General features: G+C 54.7%; 2 protein-coding genes across 10 annotated transcripts in view; one reads left to right on the top strand and one right to left on the bottom strand.

Annotated features, from left to right (window-relative positions):
- The window catches only part of BCL9L (BCL9 like), a 28,530-nt gene extending 24,870 nt beyond the window's left edge, over positions 1-3,660 (top strand). For all 9 annotated transcript variants that reach the window (XM_072822275.1, XM_072822274.1, XM_072822280.1 and 6 more), the window contains one exon: positions 262-3,660. In XM_072822275.1, coding sequence (XP_072678376.1) covers positions 262-1,355 — 1,094 coding nt within the window. In that variant the 3' untranslated portion in view covers positions 1,356-3,660. The remainder of the gene's footprint in view (positions 1-261) is intronic.
- CXCR5 (C-X-C motif chemokine receptor 5) lies at positions 3,529-14,965 on the bottom strand. Its single transcript, XM_072822283.1, has 2 exons — positions 14,807-14,965; positions 3,529-6,241 (listed from the first exon to the last, which is right to left on the bottom strand). The coding sequence occupies exons 1-2, from the start codon at positions 14,861-14,863 to the stop codon at positions 5,174-5,176; spliced, it is 1,125 nt and encodes a 374-aa protein (XP_072678384.1). The 5' UTR covers positions 14,864-14,965; the 3' UTR covers positions 3,529-5,173.
- Positions 14,966-16,828: the final 1,863 nt, after the last annotated feature.

The following is a 16,828-nucleotide window of genomic DNA, read 5'->3' as shown; positions in this document are numbered from 1 at the left end:
GAGTGGGGGGTGTGATGTCCTGGGTCAGGTTCCCACTTGTCATTTAGGGAAACCAAGCCCAGAGCACCCGAGTGGCTTTTCTGACATCCACTGATGCGCCTCTGGCAAACTGGGCCAGAACTCCTTGCCCTTGCAGCCAGCACGGACCCATGGCAGAGGCCCTTGTCCCTCCTGGCATGAGCCTGTCTGGGGCGTGGGGAAGATCTGAGTTCTGCATCCTCTCCCAGCTCCTGACCCCACCTCCCTTCTCTCTCCCCACAGGGATCAGCAATAACCAGCCCAACCAGATGCACCTGAATTCAGCTGCTGCCCAGAGCCCCATGGGCATGAACCTGCCAGGCCAGCAGCCCCTGTCCCATGAACCCCCGCCTACTATGTTGCCCTCCCCTACCCCTCTGGGGTCCAACATTCCACTGCACCCCAATGCACAGGGGACAGGAGGGCCCCCTCAAAACTCAATGATGCTGCCTCCAGGGGGCCCAGACTCCCTGAATGCCCCCTGTGGCCCTGTGCCCAGCTCCTCCCAGATGATGCCCTTCCCCCCTCGGCTGCAGCAGCCCCATGGTGCCATGGCCCCCAGTGGGAGTGGGGGCGGGGGACCCGGCCTGCAGCAGCACTACCCTTCGGGCATGCCCCTGCCTCCAGAGGACCTGCCCAGCCAGCCGCCGGGTCCCATGCCCCCTCAGCAGCACCTGATGGGCAAAGGCATGGCTGGGCGCATGGGTGATGCCTACCCACCGGGCGTGCTCCCTGGGGTGGCATCTGTGCTGAACGACCCCGAGCTGAGCGAGGTGATCCGGCCCACCCCGACGGGGATCCCTGAGTTCGACTTATCGAGGATCATCCCCTCTGAGAAGCCAAGCAGCACCCTCCAATACTTCCCCAAGAGCGAGAACCAGCCCCCCAAGGCCCAACCCCCCAATCTGCATCTCATGAACCTGCAGAACATGATGGCGGAGCAGACCCCCTCACGGCCCCCCAACCTCCCGGGCCAGCAGGGCGTCCAGCGGGGTCTCAACATGTCCATGTGCCACCCCGGACAGATGTCCTTGCTGGGCAGGACAGGTGTGCCCCCACAGCAGGGCATGGTGCCCCACGGCCTGCACCAGGGGGTCATGTCCCCTCCACAAGGTCTCATGACCCAGCAGAATTTCATGCTGATGAAGCAACGGGGTGTGGGGGGTGAGGTCTACAGCCAGCCCCCCCACATGCTCTCCCCCCAGGGCTCCCTCATGGGCCCCCCGCCCCAGCAGAACCTCATGGTGTCCCACCCGCTGCGGCAGCGCAGCGTGTCTCTGGACAGCCAGATGGGCTACCTCCCGGCGCCGGGCAGCATGGCCAACCTGCCCTTCTAGCAGTCCCCTGGAGGGGTGGGGGTTGGCTGGAGCTGGGGCAATATTGCAAATATGATAACCTTAAAAGAGTTTCTTCCCCTCCAGTGTTGGGATGGCCTGGGTCAAGGGGTGGGGTGGAGGGGGCGGGAGGGGCTTGTGTGGGGAGTGGCATTTGTGGAAACTGAGATGTGCTGGCAGCTTAGGGGGAAGTGGCAGAGTGGGGTGGGGGGTTTGGGATGGGGGTTCCATTTCGGCCACCAGGACGGCCCCTCCCCTGCCCCTCCCTCGGTCCTATGGAGCCTCTCTCTTCCCTCTTTCCCTGCACCTTCCTGCCCCTCTTCAGCTGTGCTTTCAGAGTCCTGTATCCTGTATTGAATCCTGGGGGGAGAGCTGGAGGAGAGGTGGTCTCCCCACTGTCTCGTCCCTTCCTGTGGCCCATCTCCCGCGAGCTTCACTCTCCTCTTGGTTTCTCTGCTCCCGCCCAGTTTCTCCTTCTGTCTTTTCCTGCCTCATTTCCTCTCCCTGCTGATGTGGCTGACCCCCTCTCCCACCCCTCCCTGCGGGCGGCTGGCCAGGTGGGCAGGTGCCAGCCGCAGCTGTAAATAGAGCGCTGCGCTTTTGTGCCGGTTTGTGTGTGTGCTGTATTTCTGTGTTTTGATAGAAGTCACAAAAAAGAAAAAAAGGTTAAAAGAACCCCCCCCCCCTTCTTCAAATTATTGCCCCTTTCCATTCCCCTGGACTCAGGACCACGGCAGTCTGACATGTGTCCTGGTTTGCCATGTTTCTGGGTCCGTAAGGATACCATTCCGGTCCCTTCCCCAGATGTGAAACGACAGATACCCCATGCCTAAACTGAGGTCAGACCACCTAGGCTTCCACCTGGAGAGCCCCATCCAGGCTGAGACACCCTCCCCCCCCACCCAGAGCGGCAGCCTGTCTGCTGCTGAATGATTCAGGAGAATGTGTGCTTGGGCACGGATGTTTGCCCCACACAGGTGACCCGGGGGCCCTGGCTTCCCAGCTGTGGATGTCTGGCGTCCCCTGCTGCTACACCTTAGCCAGAACTTGAAGTCCTTCGTGCCCAGCCTGGGATGAAGGAAAGGAGGAAGAGGTGGAGGCTGTGTGGCCCCTTGAGTGGAGCCACAGAGGAGCGGCACAGCGGTCCAGACCGTCCTGTGCCTGTTGCAGCACCCCCTGGCCAGGTAACCCCCGGGGCCCTGCCTTTTCCAGCAGCTGCCACCCACTTCTCACCAAAGGCGGGAGCAAAAGGGTTCAGCTGAGTAGCTCTGTCTCCTTCCAGCCTCCACCCTTTGAGGATGGATTAGAGAAAGTGATGGAGAAGCAGGGGGCATCCTACGGCCTCCTCTCTGCCTGCCCGCTCACCCGTAAGGCCCCTCTGCCCCAGGGCTCAGGGCTTGGTGCCCGCCCAGGCACAGCCACTGCCTCCCCCTCGGTCCCGTGCTCTTTCCCAGAACTCCCCACCTGCCTCTGGTCAGAGCTGAAGCCATACAGACTCAGTGTTTTGCCCCCTTGGCCCCAGGAGTAAAACACTTCTCCTTTTCTCACTTCCTTTCCTGCCTTGTGAGTTGGCAGTTCCCTGGCCTTTGGTCCCCTGCCTCCAGGGCCAAAGGCCATCCTTAGATAAGGTGTCTTTGCCATGGCCCCGTCCCCAGCCTTCCTGATCTGCAGGGTCTGGCCTTGCATTGGCAGCTGTGATACAAAGGGAATTTGCCCCACTTTTCCCAGTCTGGTGCTGTCCTCAGAATCCGCCAGCAGCCAGGTCAAGCGCTTTCTCTGGGGCTGGCTGGCTGCAGGCTCCCGCCTCTCCGGCACCTCGCTGGGGCCAGGGGCCAGGGCCCCATACCTGTGTTTGGGGGCCACCTGCCTTCCATCCTGCCAGGCGCTTTGCCCACCCTGCCTGAACCTGGGCCCTGGGCCCGTGAGCCCCCCTACCCCTGACCCAAGACTCCCCGATCTGATTCTAAGTGTTTCCTGCCCAGAGGAGAGAGGGGTCAGACCGCAAAGGGCCCAGTGCCCTCCTCATCCTCCTCTTGTCCCAACTCCGCTACCAGACTAGCTTTCCAAGGTGAACTCCACAGGCCAGCCTAATTCCCTCCATCCATGGCCATACCCCCAGCCATTTTGTACCATTATATAAATATATATATATAAATATAAATATATAAATACAATATGTGAAGACATCTTCTTGGTTTTTATTTTGAAACGATTTTTAGGCTTGTTTCGGGGGTCTCTGTGCTGCCTGTACTGTATTGACCTGTTTTATAGGTGCCTTTTTATTAAAAAGAGAAAATTTAAAATCCAATGTCTTGCCTTTTTGCTTCGGTGTCTGGCTTCTCCACTGCCCAGCTCACCATTGGGCGCTGGGAGGACAAGGCGGGGGTGGGGGCGGCAGGGCTCTCCGGGTGTTCCACGGTGAAGACAGTCCCCCCCCCCGGGTCACAGCTCTGATTTCCACCATGGGGGTCTCCCGGGGGGCTTGGCTGGCCACCCTGAGTGGGACGGGGCACCCCAGATGTGCCCTCAGCAAGGGCGGGGGTCCCGGACATCCCACCCTCGCCGGAGCAGGGGCTGCGGAGGAGGGGGCGAGCCCTCTGGGACAGGCAGGCAGGCAGGCACGGAGCGGCTTCCTCTGGTTCCATCTGAGCAGTATCCTCTCAGGGGCAGGGCTCGGCTTCCTGGGGCTCGGGGACTTCCCTGCTTCTCACCCTGCCTGGCCTGCGGGGATGCCTCGTGGCTCCTGCGGAGGCCCGGACGGCAGGCGGGGGCACTGAATGAGATAACTCCCAGAGGCCCTTTCCAGTCTGCCATTCTCTGGGGTCTCCAGCTCTGCTCTGACTCTCGGCAAAGTGCTCCCTTTGTGTGATCAGGGTCCCTCTGCTGCCCAAGTTTCTCCCAGTTGTGTGGCTTGCAGGGGCGGGGGGGGGGTGAGAAGGAACAGTCTGCCTCCTTCCACATCAGTGCCCAGATCTACCAGAACCCGACTGCCCCTGGCCCATACTGGGACCGCTCCACCCTCGGCAGAGAACACAGCTGGGTTTGATCTCTACCTGCCCCTCCTTGGGGCCGAGGAAGGAGAATCTTTTCTTTCGGTGGCTTCTCTCCGCTGGCTTGACCTTAGTCCTTCCCTAGGATGCTGGCTGGTCTCTGAAGGGACCTGGAGTCTGCCCTCTGTCTGCAGACCTCCCAGGGCTCAGTGACCTGAGGCTGGCCCGGTGCCACTTTGGTTGGAGCCAGGAGCAGCTTCCTGGATTGGGTCAGTCGAAGCTTCCTGCTTAGTCAAGATGCTGCAGGGCCGGTAGCCTGGCAGGATGTCTGTGTTTGTTAGGGACTGGACGTTAAGGCCGCATTCTTTTGCCATCTGGCCTCTGCTCAGCCTCGACCTCCATCTTAACCCCTGGAGCTCAGCCTCTAGCTTCTTTCGGCAGGTGGGGTGAGAGGAGAGGTGGGTAGTTGTGGAGATCCATGGTCCTTAAGATGATGGAGCGCGTTCTGGGAGGGAACTGACTTTCCCAATTGGCAAGAGCAGAAGTGAAAGTTGTCTCTTGAGCTTCGGAAAGTTAGGACAAAGGAAGAGGATACAGATGGGCATAGGCATCCTTTGCTTTGCCTTTCGGCTGCTTCCCTTCCGTGGAGTACAGCTTAGCCCTGGGGCTGGAAGAAGAGCCAGCAGGGATGTCCTGGAAAGAAGGCTTGGCTCCAGCTGCCCCAGATGAGGACACCGGCAAAGGTGAACTCTTAGGATCCCAGCTCCTGTTGCAAGGGGTTCCAGCAACTCCGCATCCCCCAAGGGAAGCAGAAACAAAGGGAGCTGCAACCTAGAAGGTGGTGAGGGAGGTGGCATTCTCTGACTCGGAGAGACTGCTCTTGCGCCAACTAGGGAGTAACTGGCAAAGGGACGCAGGGCCAGCACAGCCCAGCTTGGTCAGAAGGCGAGACAGGTCACTACGGAACTTCACGCCTGCGAAGGTGTAGAGCATGGGATTGAGACAGCAGTGGGCCAGGCCCAGGAACTCACTCATGGTGATGGCCACAGAGAGGTAGCCATTCAGCTCACAGCCATAGCCCACGGTCTTCAGCCTCACCAGAGTGTCCAGGAAGATGACAACGTGGTAGGGTGACCAACACAGAAAGAAGACGCTCGTCACCAGGATGGCCACCCTGACTGCCTTCTGCCTCTGAGGGCGCCGCTGGGCCTGGCACAGCCTGTGCACCACCCCTACGTAGCACCAACCCATCACCAGCATCGGCAGCAGGAATCCTCCCAGATGGTAGAGGAAGCGGGAGGTGAACCAGGCGTTGGTTTCAGCCCGGTTCTCCTGGGAGAAGGTGCAGCGCGGCAGAGAGTCGTTGTGATGGGGTTGGCTGACTTTGGCGAAGAGGATCTCCGGCAAGGCGAAGAGGCAGCTCACCAGCCAGATGGTGGCACAGGTGATGTGGATGGAGAGGAGGCGGCGGTGGCGGTAGGCGTGGACGGCGTGGACGATGGCCAGGTAGCGGTCCACGGCGATGCAGGCCAGGAGTAGGCTGCTGCAGTAGAAGTTGACCTTGTGCAGAGCGATCACAGTTTTGCAGAGGAAAGTGCCCAGGAGCCAGCCCAAGGAGCCCTCGACCACAGCAAAAGGCAGGATGAAGACCAGCAGGAGGTCGGCCACCGCCAGGTGGAACAGGAAGGTCTCCGTGGAGCTGCGTGTCTGCCGATGCCGCTCCAGGATCACCAGCACCAGGATGTTGCCCATCATACCCAGGAGGAAGATGAAGCCGTAGGCCACTGGCATGAACACAGCCTTGAAGGAGGCCAGGAGGGGCCCCTCCACCATGGAGCAGAGGTGATTTTCCACCACGGGGCTCTCGGTGCTGTCGCTGTAGTTGCCTAGTTCCTTGTACTGCAGGGGCGAGGAGACAGCAGGGTGGGGGGCTGAGGACCCGCCTCTCCCTCACCAGGGACCCTGACTCCCCCTGTAGATTTCTCTGGTCCCCCCCGCCCCACATGCCGCTCTTGCCCCTGTCCTCCCAAGACCTCCTGCCGACCAAGTCCCCATCTGCTCTTGCATGTCCATGAACAAATCACTTTGCCTTTTCCAACTTTCAGTTTTTGTCTGTGAAAGGGACTAATGCTTCACAGGGTAGTGACAAAGATGGAAGAGAGACATTGTGTGTAGGGTAGGGAGGGGCTCCTCTGAAGAGCTGTGCACCTGTAAGTTACCTTGTGTCCCCCGATATGGAAGGCTGTGGGCTCATGGGCGGGAACCAGAGCTTCAGTTTTGGGAACGGGATCTGGTGGGGGCAAGGAGCCATCTGTTCTAGTTCTGAACAGAGCAGTGGGCACTAAAACCTAAGCTCTTGCTGAGGGGGGAGCTGCCAGTGGATGGCCTCCTGGCTTCCTCTTGAGGTGTCTCTCCATTCCTGAATGTCTTGATTATCGCTGCAGAGCCTTAATAGCCTTAATAGTTTGGTTTAATCTGAGCAATGAGCTCGGGTCTGCAATATTTCTATCTGACCAATGTGTCTTGCTAAATTTCAAGTGTGTTTGAACCCACGTTGCTCTACCTCCAGAGCATACTCCCACCACTACTACGCAGCACTGCCTGGGCTTCCCTCCCTGCTCCTTCTCATCACGAGCCAACTCCCTCTTCTGCTTCCTTCTCAGCTTCAGAAGCAAGTGAGGAAGGGGTGGTGCTCTTCCACAAGAAGGTGCTGTGCCCACTTGTCTCCGGAAGCTCCTCCTCCCCAGCCTCCTCCTCTTTCTCCTCCTCCTCCTCCCCTCCCTGCCCCACCTCTCCCCACCAGCGCTCAGGTTGTTTACCCAGCTAACCGCAAAGGAAGATATGGTGTCTGTTTTCATACCTTTCACTCACAGCTGTCATGCACCTGCTCCTCCTCACTTCCCAGCCCTGTTCTCCCCCACCCCAACCAGACCCCTCCCCATGGTTTCAAAACCAATTATAACCAACTTCTGTGGGCTGAAAAAAATAGTTCTATAAATGATGAGCTCCAGGGAGGGAGAGGCTGGGAGAGGATACTCTGCACAGAAGCTCTAGTTGGTCTCACGCTGCCCTTCTTCCAGGAGGGTGAGTGGTCTTGCACAAATAGGTGGTGGTTGCACAGCCATCCAGGGGCCCCAGTTGTGGGTTACACACTCACTCTCGGTGGGCAGACCCATTCCCTAACCTGTGCCTTTCTTTCTGGACCCTGGTGTGAGAGGGTCTGGGAAAAGGGGGTGGAGGATACATTTGTGCGATGGCAGAGCCATCTGCCTCCCTCCACCCCAGCGACCCTCCACCACGGCCTCAGTCCGGCCTCCTTCGCTCTATTGCCCAGGACTACTGTCTCTGCATGGACCCATTCCAGAAACTTCTCTCCCTTTGTCCATGCCCCTCACACAGGAGGGATTTTACTGATCCCATCAGTGTCCTGCGTGAAGTCCTTCACTGGTTCCCCATCACCTGTAAGCATCTTTACCTCCACCGCCCTCATTTCACACTTAATAGCAAAGCCAATTTACAAGAGGAGGCAAGTGATAAAATTAATCAACAGAAGATTGGAGTAAGCCAACCCCAGTGCATTCACACAATGGAATACAATGTGGTGCTCGGAAAGAAAGGTTCACCCACGTGTTCTCTTAGAGAAAGATGGCTAACACACACGGCCACATTTCAGACCCATTTGCGGGGCACTCCACACAGCACGATCCCCTGGACTCTCTTCGCAGGGTTTCCTGAGGCCTCAGCTCCTCTCCTTGCCTTCAAACGAGACTTCTCCACTCTTGCCACATGTGGTATTTTGCACATAAGCTCTTGTTTAAGATAAACAACTCTGCTTTCATTCGAAAACCATAAACTTGCAGGGTGAGATCTGCGCTCCCCTGTGGGGGCTTGAAATGCCTGTGAGATAGTCCTCCTAACTTTTCAAACTTCATCTTCTATCATATTGCTGTAGGCACAGCGAACCTGTGTTCGAGGTTCATCATTCCACTGGCTGCCTGCTCCCAACACCCCAATGCATTCCCATCTCTGAATATTTGCTCTCACTCTGCCTTGTGCAGAGCACCCCTTTCTCCCCGTGATTGCCTAGCTAATGCCCATGCTTCCTTCGGGGTCCCAGTCCACCCCACCTCCCTGCCGCTGTCCTAAGCTTGGGAGGGGATTAGGTTCTTATGTCCTGTGTGTCTTTATTACAGCGCTGGGCATTGGCATGTGCATCTCCTCACTAGATGGCGAGCTCCTGAAGGCAAACCTTCTGTGTCCCCCTTATGAGCCCATGTGTTTCACACATGATAGACATTTGACAGATGTGTGCCCAACTGCTCCGAGGGCAGTTTCCCAGAGATGGCCAGGTGCCCCTGTATTCTGACACTGTAGACAAGTCCCTCTGTGCTACTTTGGGGACTCAACTCAGACACTCCTTTTCTCCTTCTTTGGTTCAGGTCTCCTCCCAATGCCCTTGACAGCCTAGAGCATGTCTTAGGTTTCCTCTCCATATTGGGAGGTATTTTCAATATTGTCATTGACTGCAATCATTTGACTCATGTTGGAATTCAGCAGGAGGCAAATGGGGAAACGGTGTGTAGTCTCCATGCAGAGCAAAGCAATTCAGAGCCAAGGTGAAGAGATGTGGGGCCTGGGGTCATCAGTGAGGCTGGACTCCTGCCTCTGGGGGAGTCTGGCTGCCCCTTGGAGGGCTTGGGTACAGCCAGCCTATCTGGGTCTATGAGAACTACTCAAGTCCTTACCCTCCAAAGCACCCAGGCTGATTGGTCTACTGCCCATGTGAAGTCAGCACAGCGGGATGTGCCCCTAGGACCCTTGAAGCTCTATCTCCGAAGAACCCAGGTTTAGAAGACAATTGAGGGAAAACTCTCTTTTCCTCCCCACCAAGGAGTATTTGTTTGGCAAAGTGCTCAGGTAGGGAGGGGAACACGGAAGAAGCTGGTTTGAGGGGTGCTGGGAGTTGTTAGTGTGTCTCAGTAGGAGGTGTCAAACAGACATTTTGGAGGCTCAGGAGTGGCACATGTTAAAGCCACTTCCCACACCTGGGGAGTCAGACACCCTCTCCCCTCCCCAAACCGTGGAGATAGACAGTGAAGCAAGGTTGGTTCTGGTCTGGTGAGAAGTTGAAGGATCATGAATCCTACATAGTGGGGAGTAGGGCGCAAAAGGGAAGGCTCACACCTGGAGGGAGCTCACTGCAGACAACCTGGCCGAGGGCTTACTCATTCTTTCACATCAAAAGCTGCAGGGTCCCTGCACATCAAAAGCTCAGGGTCCCTCACATACACACATGCTCTGACAGCAGTGTGCACCATGTATAGACACAGCCTCATGCCCAGGTCAGGCCATGACAGCATGAGGCCTAGGCAGGTACCCAGCAGACAACAGCACGCACAGAAGCCAGGGGTTCGTACTCCAAAGAAGGCAAGCAAACATGATGAGTGAGATGAAGCTGAGCCCTGAACCAGGAATTGGGGTAGAAGATTGCTGTGAGCACTGGGGATAGGGCAGGAGAAGGAGTTAGAACATTCTGGGTCCTGGTATTGAGGAGGAAAGAGGATGGGGAGGTGGCAGAGTGCAAATGCCTTACAGCCCTGCACTGGCCAGTGTGAAGATCAGCAAACATTTGCTGATCGTGGTCTGTGTGAGCAGGTGGGACAGCGGCTGGCCGGGGCATTCCTCAGGGGTCTCTCCTGGACCCTCTCCTCCTTGATCCTTTCCACCCTGTCCTGGGTGACATGGCTGGGGGACACTTACGGACAATGCAGAGTTCTCCACAGCCAGAACCTCAAGGCCCAAACTGACCAGATGGAATTGATCGGGAACCATGTAGAGATCTAGCCTCGCGTTCAAAATGTCAACCGTCTGGGGACACGTTAAGGAAGACCTGGCTTACCGACCCCGACAGTTGATGAGAAAAAGACCTGAGAATCTGTTGATTGCAAGCTTCAGATGAGTCAACAGGGTGACGTGGCTGCCAGGATGGATACTGTCACCTTTTTCTAGGTGAACAGAAAGGTGTAGGTGGGCAGCTGACACCACCCTAGTTTGTTTGGTCTGGACAAGGGTGACCAGTTTGCTGAGGGGCCTGGAAATCCCCACCCTGAGAGGAAGTTCTCAGGTACCGGGGTACAGAGTCTAGGCAGAAGAAGACCCGAGTCCAGGAGAGCTGCCTTCCTCGAGGACTAGAAGGGTGCCATTGGCAAGAGCGCAGGACGGGCTTCTAGTGTGAAGCTCTAGAGGGCAGACTGGGAGGAATGCGCAGAAGTCAGGGTCTTGGTCAAAGGAGAAAGAACCTTCTCTCAGAACCACTCTCCAACAGTGGGTTGGGGCCCCTGGGAGGAAGAGGACTGTGTGAGCTCAAGTGTGCGGAAAGGGACTCCTGCCCTGGACAGGAGGCTGGGCCCTGCCCTCAAATGCCCCTCGCGCACCGCTCGCAGATGCTTGGATTGTTTGGCTGTCATGCCCTGCCCAGGGCTGAGCTGATTCTCAGCATGATCTTCATGGAGCTCAGCACCTGCGTGGGAGCTTTGTTTCCTTAGCTTGTCTGTCCTGTAGCCAGAGAATGCCCCAGACTGACCTCGGGGCTCAGCCTCCAGGAGAAGGCAGGGCTGCTGAGCCTGTGGCTCATCCAGGCAGAAGCCCGGGACTCCAGGGGCCTGAATCCTAATGGCTGTGGAAGGCGTCTGCATACAGATACAGGTCACTGCTCTGGCCTTGGGGAGCACATACGGGTTCCACCTCCTTTCATGTCCCTGTCTGGATAGTCCCAGCCAAGGGTCAGGAGCTGTGGGTGGGACCAGCCCGGGTGTCTCTCTTTCCATCCTTCAGTGGCTTGAGGAGGGAGGAGATCTGGAAGATTGAGACTGGGCTAACGGCACAAAAGGGGTCTGTGTCCCTAATCCCACTCTTCCTTTTGAGGGTCCACACTCCCAAAAGACCATCTGAGACCCTGGTTTGCCACTTGTCACATCATCCCTTTGCCCCCTCTCCACCCTTCAGGAGTGAACCTGCCAGGCTCCTCTTTCCTCTACCTGGAGTTTGGGCCATTAGGAACATGGTGCTGCTCCAGATGTGGTTTTGGGGGGACTTTAAGCTACTCCTACTTTTGCACTGAATCTTTAGGTGTAAGGAGTCCTCTCCTGGCACCCCAAAGTCAGTACTTTGGGGACAGTCATACAGTCTGAGGGATGGCAGACACGTACCCTAGATATGTACAGCAAACTCTTGAAACCGTCGCCTGGGTCAGCACCCATTTGAAATATTTTGTCCCATCATTTCTGGAAGACTACTCATTCTTGTCTCTTGATTCTCAGTGCCTAATCTGTGGCCACTTTTATAACGTTCTGCCAGGGGGGTGGGATATGTATCCTTAAGGAAGGCAAGAATTCCTGATGGAGACTGGGGTCTGTATGCCTGAGCCCAGATTCACCTCAACACTGACCTCTCCCCGGGCTGGTCCTGGATCTCTCATCTCTCAACCCTCAGATCACCCCCAGTTGGCGCCTCCTCCCCTGGGATTCCTCTGGGACTTTTTACCTATTTGATGGGGGCTCCTCCCCTCCCCCAAGGCAGAGCCCAGAAACAGCCTGGTTTTGGTTCCTCTTCCTTGCCTCTTCTTGAAGAAATGAGATGGTACATGTGGACAGGTTTTATAGCCTATGATGCTCTGATCACAGTGAAATGGTTTTGGGGGGATCATCACTGAAAAGAGGGGTTGGAGGAGCCAGGTCCTGGGACTGGACCAGATTTGCCCTCTGTCTAGTAGCTTCCCCTCCTGGCTGGTGCTCAGGATGGAGCTAGAGGCTGAGTTTATGCCTAGCTCCTGTAGGTATCCCAGCCCAGGCCCCTGTGCTGTCAAAAGGAGGCTCTGCACTTCCAGATCCAGGTTCCTGTGGACAGAGACTTTTCTAGGTCTCCCTAGATCTGCCTTCCTGGCAGAATGGGTCCCTGGCATGCCCACGCCAGGGCCCCAGCTCCTTATGCTGGTGTGCTTATCCTTGTGCATTTTTTTGCTTGGGTCCTTCATTCTTGGGAATTAGCAGCTCATCTTTTAAAAATGGACATTTTAAGTGGCTAGAGTTGACCTTGGAATCCAAGAGGTGGAAGACAGGATGGCCTGTCTTCCTGGAACACTGGGCTGTGGCCTCAATACTTAACCTTAGAGTGTAGAACCCAGTCTTCTAGGAAAGTGAACTAGTACTTGGTTTGGACAAGGACAGGAAAGGGAATAGGAAGTAAAAGGCACAGAAGCCAGACTAACTTCAGAGACAAATGGTAGCTGGGACTTTCAATGCATCATAATTCCAAAAATACTTATTAAGAAGCTATTATGTGCAAGACCATTCTGCTACTCCGCCATCATGGGGCCTCTGTGCTGTGAGACACTGTCTAGGTGGCTGTCAAAACTGTCCATAGCCCTACTGTGAGTGGGTAGGGTGGAGGGCGAGGGTCTGTGTTCCTGAGGGGGCAATGGCCCTAGAGAGTGTACAGGGAGGAAGTGAAGGCAGGATGAGGTACTGAGAGCTGGTTGAAGAAGAGCTCCAGAGCCTAGATGGTTCCAGTACTCCTGGGCTCCTGACTAGACTCTGATCGAGGGGGGTCAGATGTGCTGGGTTGCCTGGCCCAAGACCACTTATTTGAGTTGTGACATGTAGCAAGTAGCCAGGTCTCTCTCTCCTTGGACTATAGGTTTTCTTTCATATATGGGACATGCCCTATTGTCCCCTGCCCTCTGCCACCACCTGTCTCTAGTAGGTCACGCAGTGGAGTGAGGCGTGCAGTTAGGGGAAACTTTTGAGGTTTCTCAGAAGCCGGGATGGGCCAGATCTTGGGTTGGTTACTATGTTATCCAACTGGGTCAGGGTTCGTGGTCAGCTTGAAGCTGTGGGCAGAGGAAAACACCCACCAACCTAATCAGGTGAGGCCAGGGGCCAGGATTGGGGGCCAGGGTGGGAGCACGGTGCCTTGTCAGGGTGGTGGAGTCTTAACCTGGTCAGAGTATTGTCCAGACTGTGATTACTCTTAGGGCACGCGATCCTGCACTTAGAAGAACCCCATGCTTGGTTTAGTGTTATGCTGTTGCTATCTTGAAATTCTTAATAATTTTTGAACAAGGGTTCCGGCATTTTCATTTTGCATTAGGTCTCACAGGAAAGGCAGGTCTGATTAGACTGATGATTCTGACTCTGCTTTTATCTGGAGTTTGGCTCTGAGAGGCCAGACTTTGGATATTTAGCTCTTCCCTCCACCTTCTCCCTACGTTCCACTTAGAGTTCCAAGCTTTGGGATCTGGGAAAGTGAGAAGCAGGCTTTTCCAAGCAAGTCTGGGAAAATGGTTGGTAGAGTTCTAGTATAGACTCAATTCGGTGGAGCTAGAAGATGTGGGGGAGCATCTCAGGGTGAGTTGAGGGTCAGGAGAGCTAGTGGGTATAGGAGAAGCATTTGGATCCTTTATGATCTAGGCCAGAGTATGGCTCAAAGATAAGTCCCTTCCCTAGAAGACCATTGGCCATGCGGGAAAAGGAAGAAAGAAGAAAGAACTTCCCCCAAAGATCCTCATAAATAGCCCCTCCGCCCTGTACACAGGAGCCCCAGGGTCTCTGCTTGAGCTGTTCCCTACACACATCCTTTGGGAGCCCAGTGACAACCAAGTCACTGCTTCATAGGAGGGACTTGGGTGGATGGCAGAGTGTGATGCTGGGGACCATTTTCTTAGCCCACCCAAGAATACCTTATTTCTAGAGATTCCAGTTTTTTGAGAGCAACCACAACATGCTTTAAAACATTTCTAGGATTAACACAGAGTTCTCCCACAAACTTGGCATCCCCGTGCCCTGTGACTCTGACCCAAAGTAGTCTTCCCCCTTGCTGACCACCTGTCCTCACACTTCCTTGGTTTAGCACATAGTCATTGTCTAAGAGCTTCTAGCAAGAGGAGTTTTTTTCCTTCATGGGTAGACCGTAAGCTACTTGAGGGCCAGGAGCAAATCCTCACCTTCTCCATCCAGCACAGAATGTAGTGCTCTGATGAGATAATCATACAGCAAGAGATGAATAAAAAACTGGAGCAGGTTCCCAATAGTAAGAAAACCTCCAACGCACTTTCCCACCCACGCCTTTATTCCAGCCCTAAGAGATAAGCAGAGGATCTTCTTTTGAAGGCTGGAGAGGCAGAGTGACTGTTCCAGGTCACACAGCAAGTCAGAGAGGATACAGGATCGGAACCCATACTTCCAATCCCCCCCAAAAAGATGTCTGTTTCAAGCAACAGCTCTACTTATCTGCTTCCTCCATGGAATGGGAAAATACAGTCCTAAAAGGCAAGAATCATTGGGCCTGCCTGGATTCTTCTGATCCACAGCGGGAGGGTACTCCACAGCTATCCCCTCTTCCCCGGGCCCTGGGCACAAAATATTTAGAATTCCAGGAGGGCCTGAGCGACCATCTGTCTCTACTCACCATGTCCTCCAGATTGTAGTTCATAAGGTCCATGTCCAAGGTTAGGGGGTAGTTCATGCTTGTAGCCGTACGTCACCAGACTGGTCACTGACTGATGTTGAGAGGCTCTCTGCCTGGTGCCTATAGAGAGGTGGCAGCCGTCAGCTGCAAATTTAAACAAATGAGTTGTGCACTGTCTCCTGGGGCTGCGTAGGACCCGCAGTCTGCCTCACAGCTCATCACTTTTTTTTCCACTGGGTCTTTTCTGTTTTTTTTTTTTTTTTTTAAATAAGAAAAAGGGAAAATCCCCACAGCATCAGTGCTAGTCAAGCATATCAGCCTTTTTCCTGGCAATGGTTGTCTCAATGGGGCTTGTGACTGATGTGAAGGATGTCCCTCACCTCTCTTCCCTGGGCCTCCCAATAAGGAGTTGTATCTTATAATGAAAACCACCACACGAGTCAGCAGGGCAACAAGGGAAACTCCATGTAGAAAAGGAACAGGAGCAGAGCCCTTCCAGGACCTCTTCTCCAAGCCACCTTCAATCCTTCACCTTTCTTGCCACTAGGGCGACCAATCATCCTGTTGGCCCCAGACCGAAAGTCCCTTGTCCTGGGAAACCCCTCACTCCCAGGCAAATGGGGACACTTGGTCACCCTACTTGCTACCATACTTTTGGCCAGGCAGGGGCAAACACCCTTCCCCTTCCAGTTCAAGTTCAGGAAAGAAAGGTTAGAAATTTTCAAAGGGAACAACATTAACACATTACTGGAAGTCAAAAATGAAATTACCCAAATTACCAGCACAAAAATACAAGCAGTCACAGAGTCATCCTCTGACTCAAAAAGAATGATGTTCTGGCTACAAATGAACTTGGTTGGCATCTAATTATTAACATCAGAGACAACCCAACTGGAGTAGATTCTTACATGGGAGGATGCCGAGGCTCAGAACGGGAGGGGAACATCCCAGGGCCCGCGGCTGATCAGCGGCGAAGCTGGCTTCCCTGGCTGTATGGTCAGTGTTTTCCCCACCACACCAGGCTGCCACTCCTGCGGGCACAGGCAGCCCTCTCCTTCCCCTCAACTCTGTCCTATCGGAAGACTCCTTCCTTACGGCATCAATCGGTGTCCCCTCCACATTGTGTCTTTGGGTCTTTTCTCTTTATGTCTTTTCTCCCAGGACAGAGCATTGCCTCTCTTGGTCCACAACAATTTAAAAATGATGACAGCACCCCGGCACCCACATAGAAGATGCCATTTCTTTGCTCATGTCATCATCCTCCCTTCCAGCCAAATTACCATTTGCTGGGTTTCTCCCCTTTTGAGAGCTTTCCTTGGTCTTTTCCTCCATATTCATCCCTCCTCTTTCCGTCCTAGACACTTTGCTTATAACCCCCATTGTGTCCCCTACAGACACAGCTTTCTTGGGTTCCAACAACTTGAGGATTGTGTTGTCAGGGCCCTTCTTTCCCCTCTTCATTCACTCACTGGCTTCAGCAGCAGCTTTCAAGGAGGAAGAACCCTAAGACAAGAGGTAGGAGTTCCTCTTCTGTACTTCCAGTCCTGAAATGTTCAGGAGGAAGCTGCCCCAATGTTTCCTGTCTCCTATGTTTGCCAAGCACTCCCCATTCTTTCAGCCTCATATCCCAATATCCCTGCCCCTTCAAACCATTGATACATTCAACTTAGTCTTTGCTGCTCTAAGGACATTGATTAGGAAGGAATATAGGGGAGCTTGGGGGATCAGTCAAAAAAAGTGTCTGACTCTTGATTTCAGCTTAAGTCATGATCTCAGGGTTGTGAGATCAACCCCACGACCATTGGGCTCCTCTCTGGGTGTGGATCCTGCTTAAGATTCTCTCTCTCCCTCTGCCCCCCCCCCCACAAGAAAAGAAAGGAATATAGCATACAGAATCATATAGGAATTGGAAGGGAATTTGGAAGATAAACCAGTCCCTCCTCATTCTCCCTCCCCTGCCCCCAGGAAATGCAAGATTCTTGTCACTACATCCTCATCAGATGGTCAGCCAGCATTGGACAA

The sequence above is a fragment of the Canis lupus genome, chromosome 3 (assembly GCF_048164855.1).
Source record: "Canis lupus baileyi chromosome 3, mCanLup2.hap1, whole genome shotgun sequence".
Taxonomy (NCBI): Eukaryota; Metazoa; Chordata; class Mammalia; order Carnivora; family Canidae; genus Canis; species Canis lupus.
This window is presented reverse-complemented; position numbering and strand designations above follow the sequence as displayed.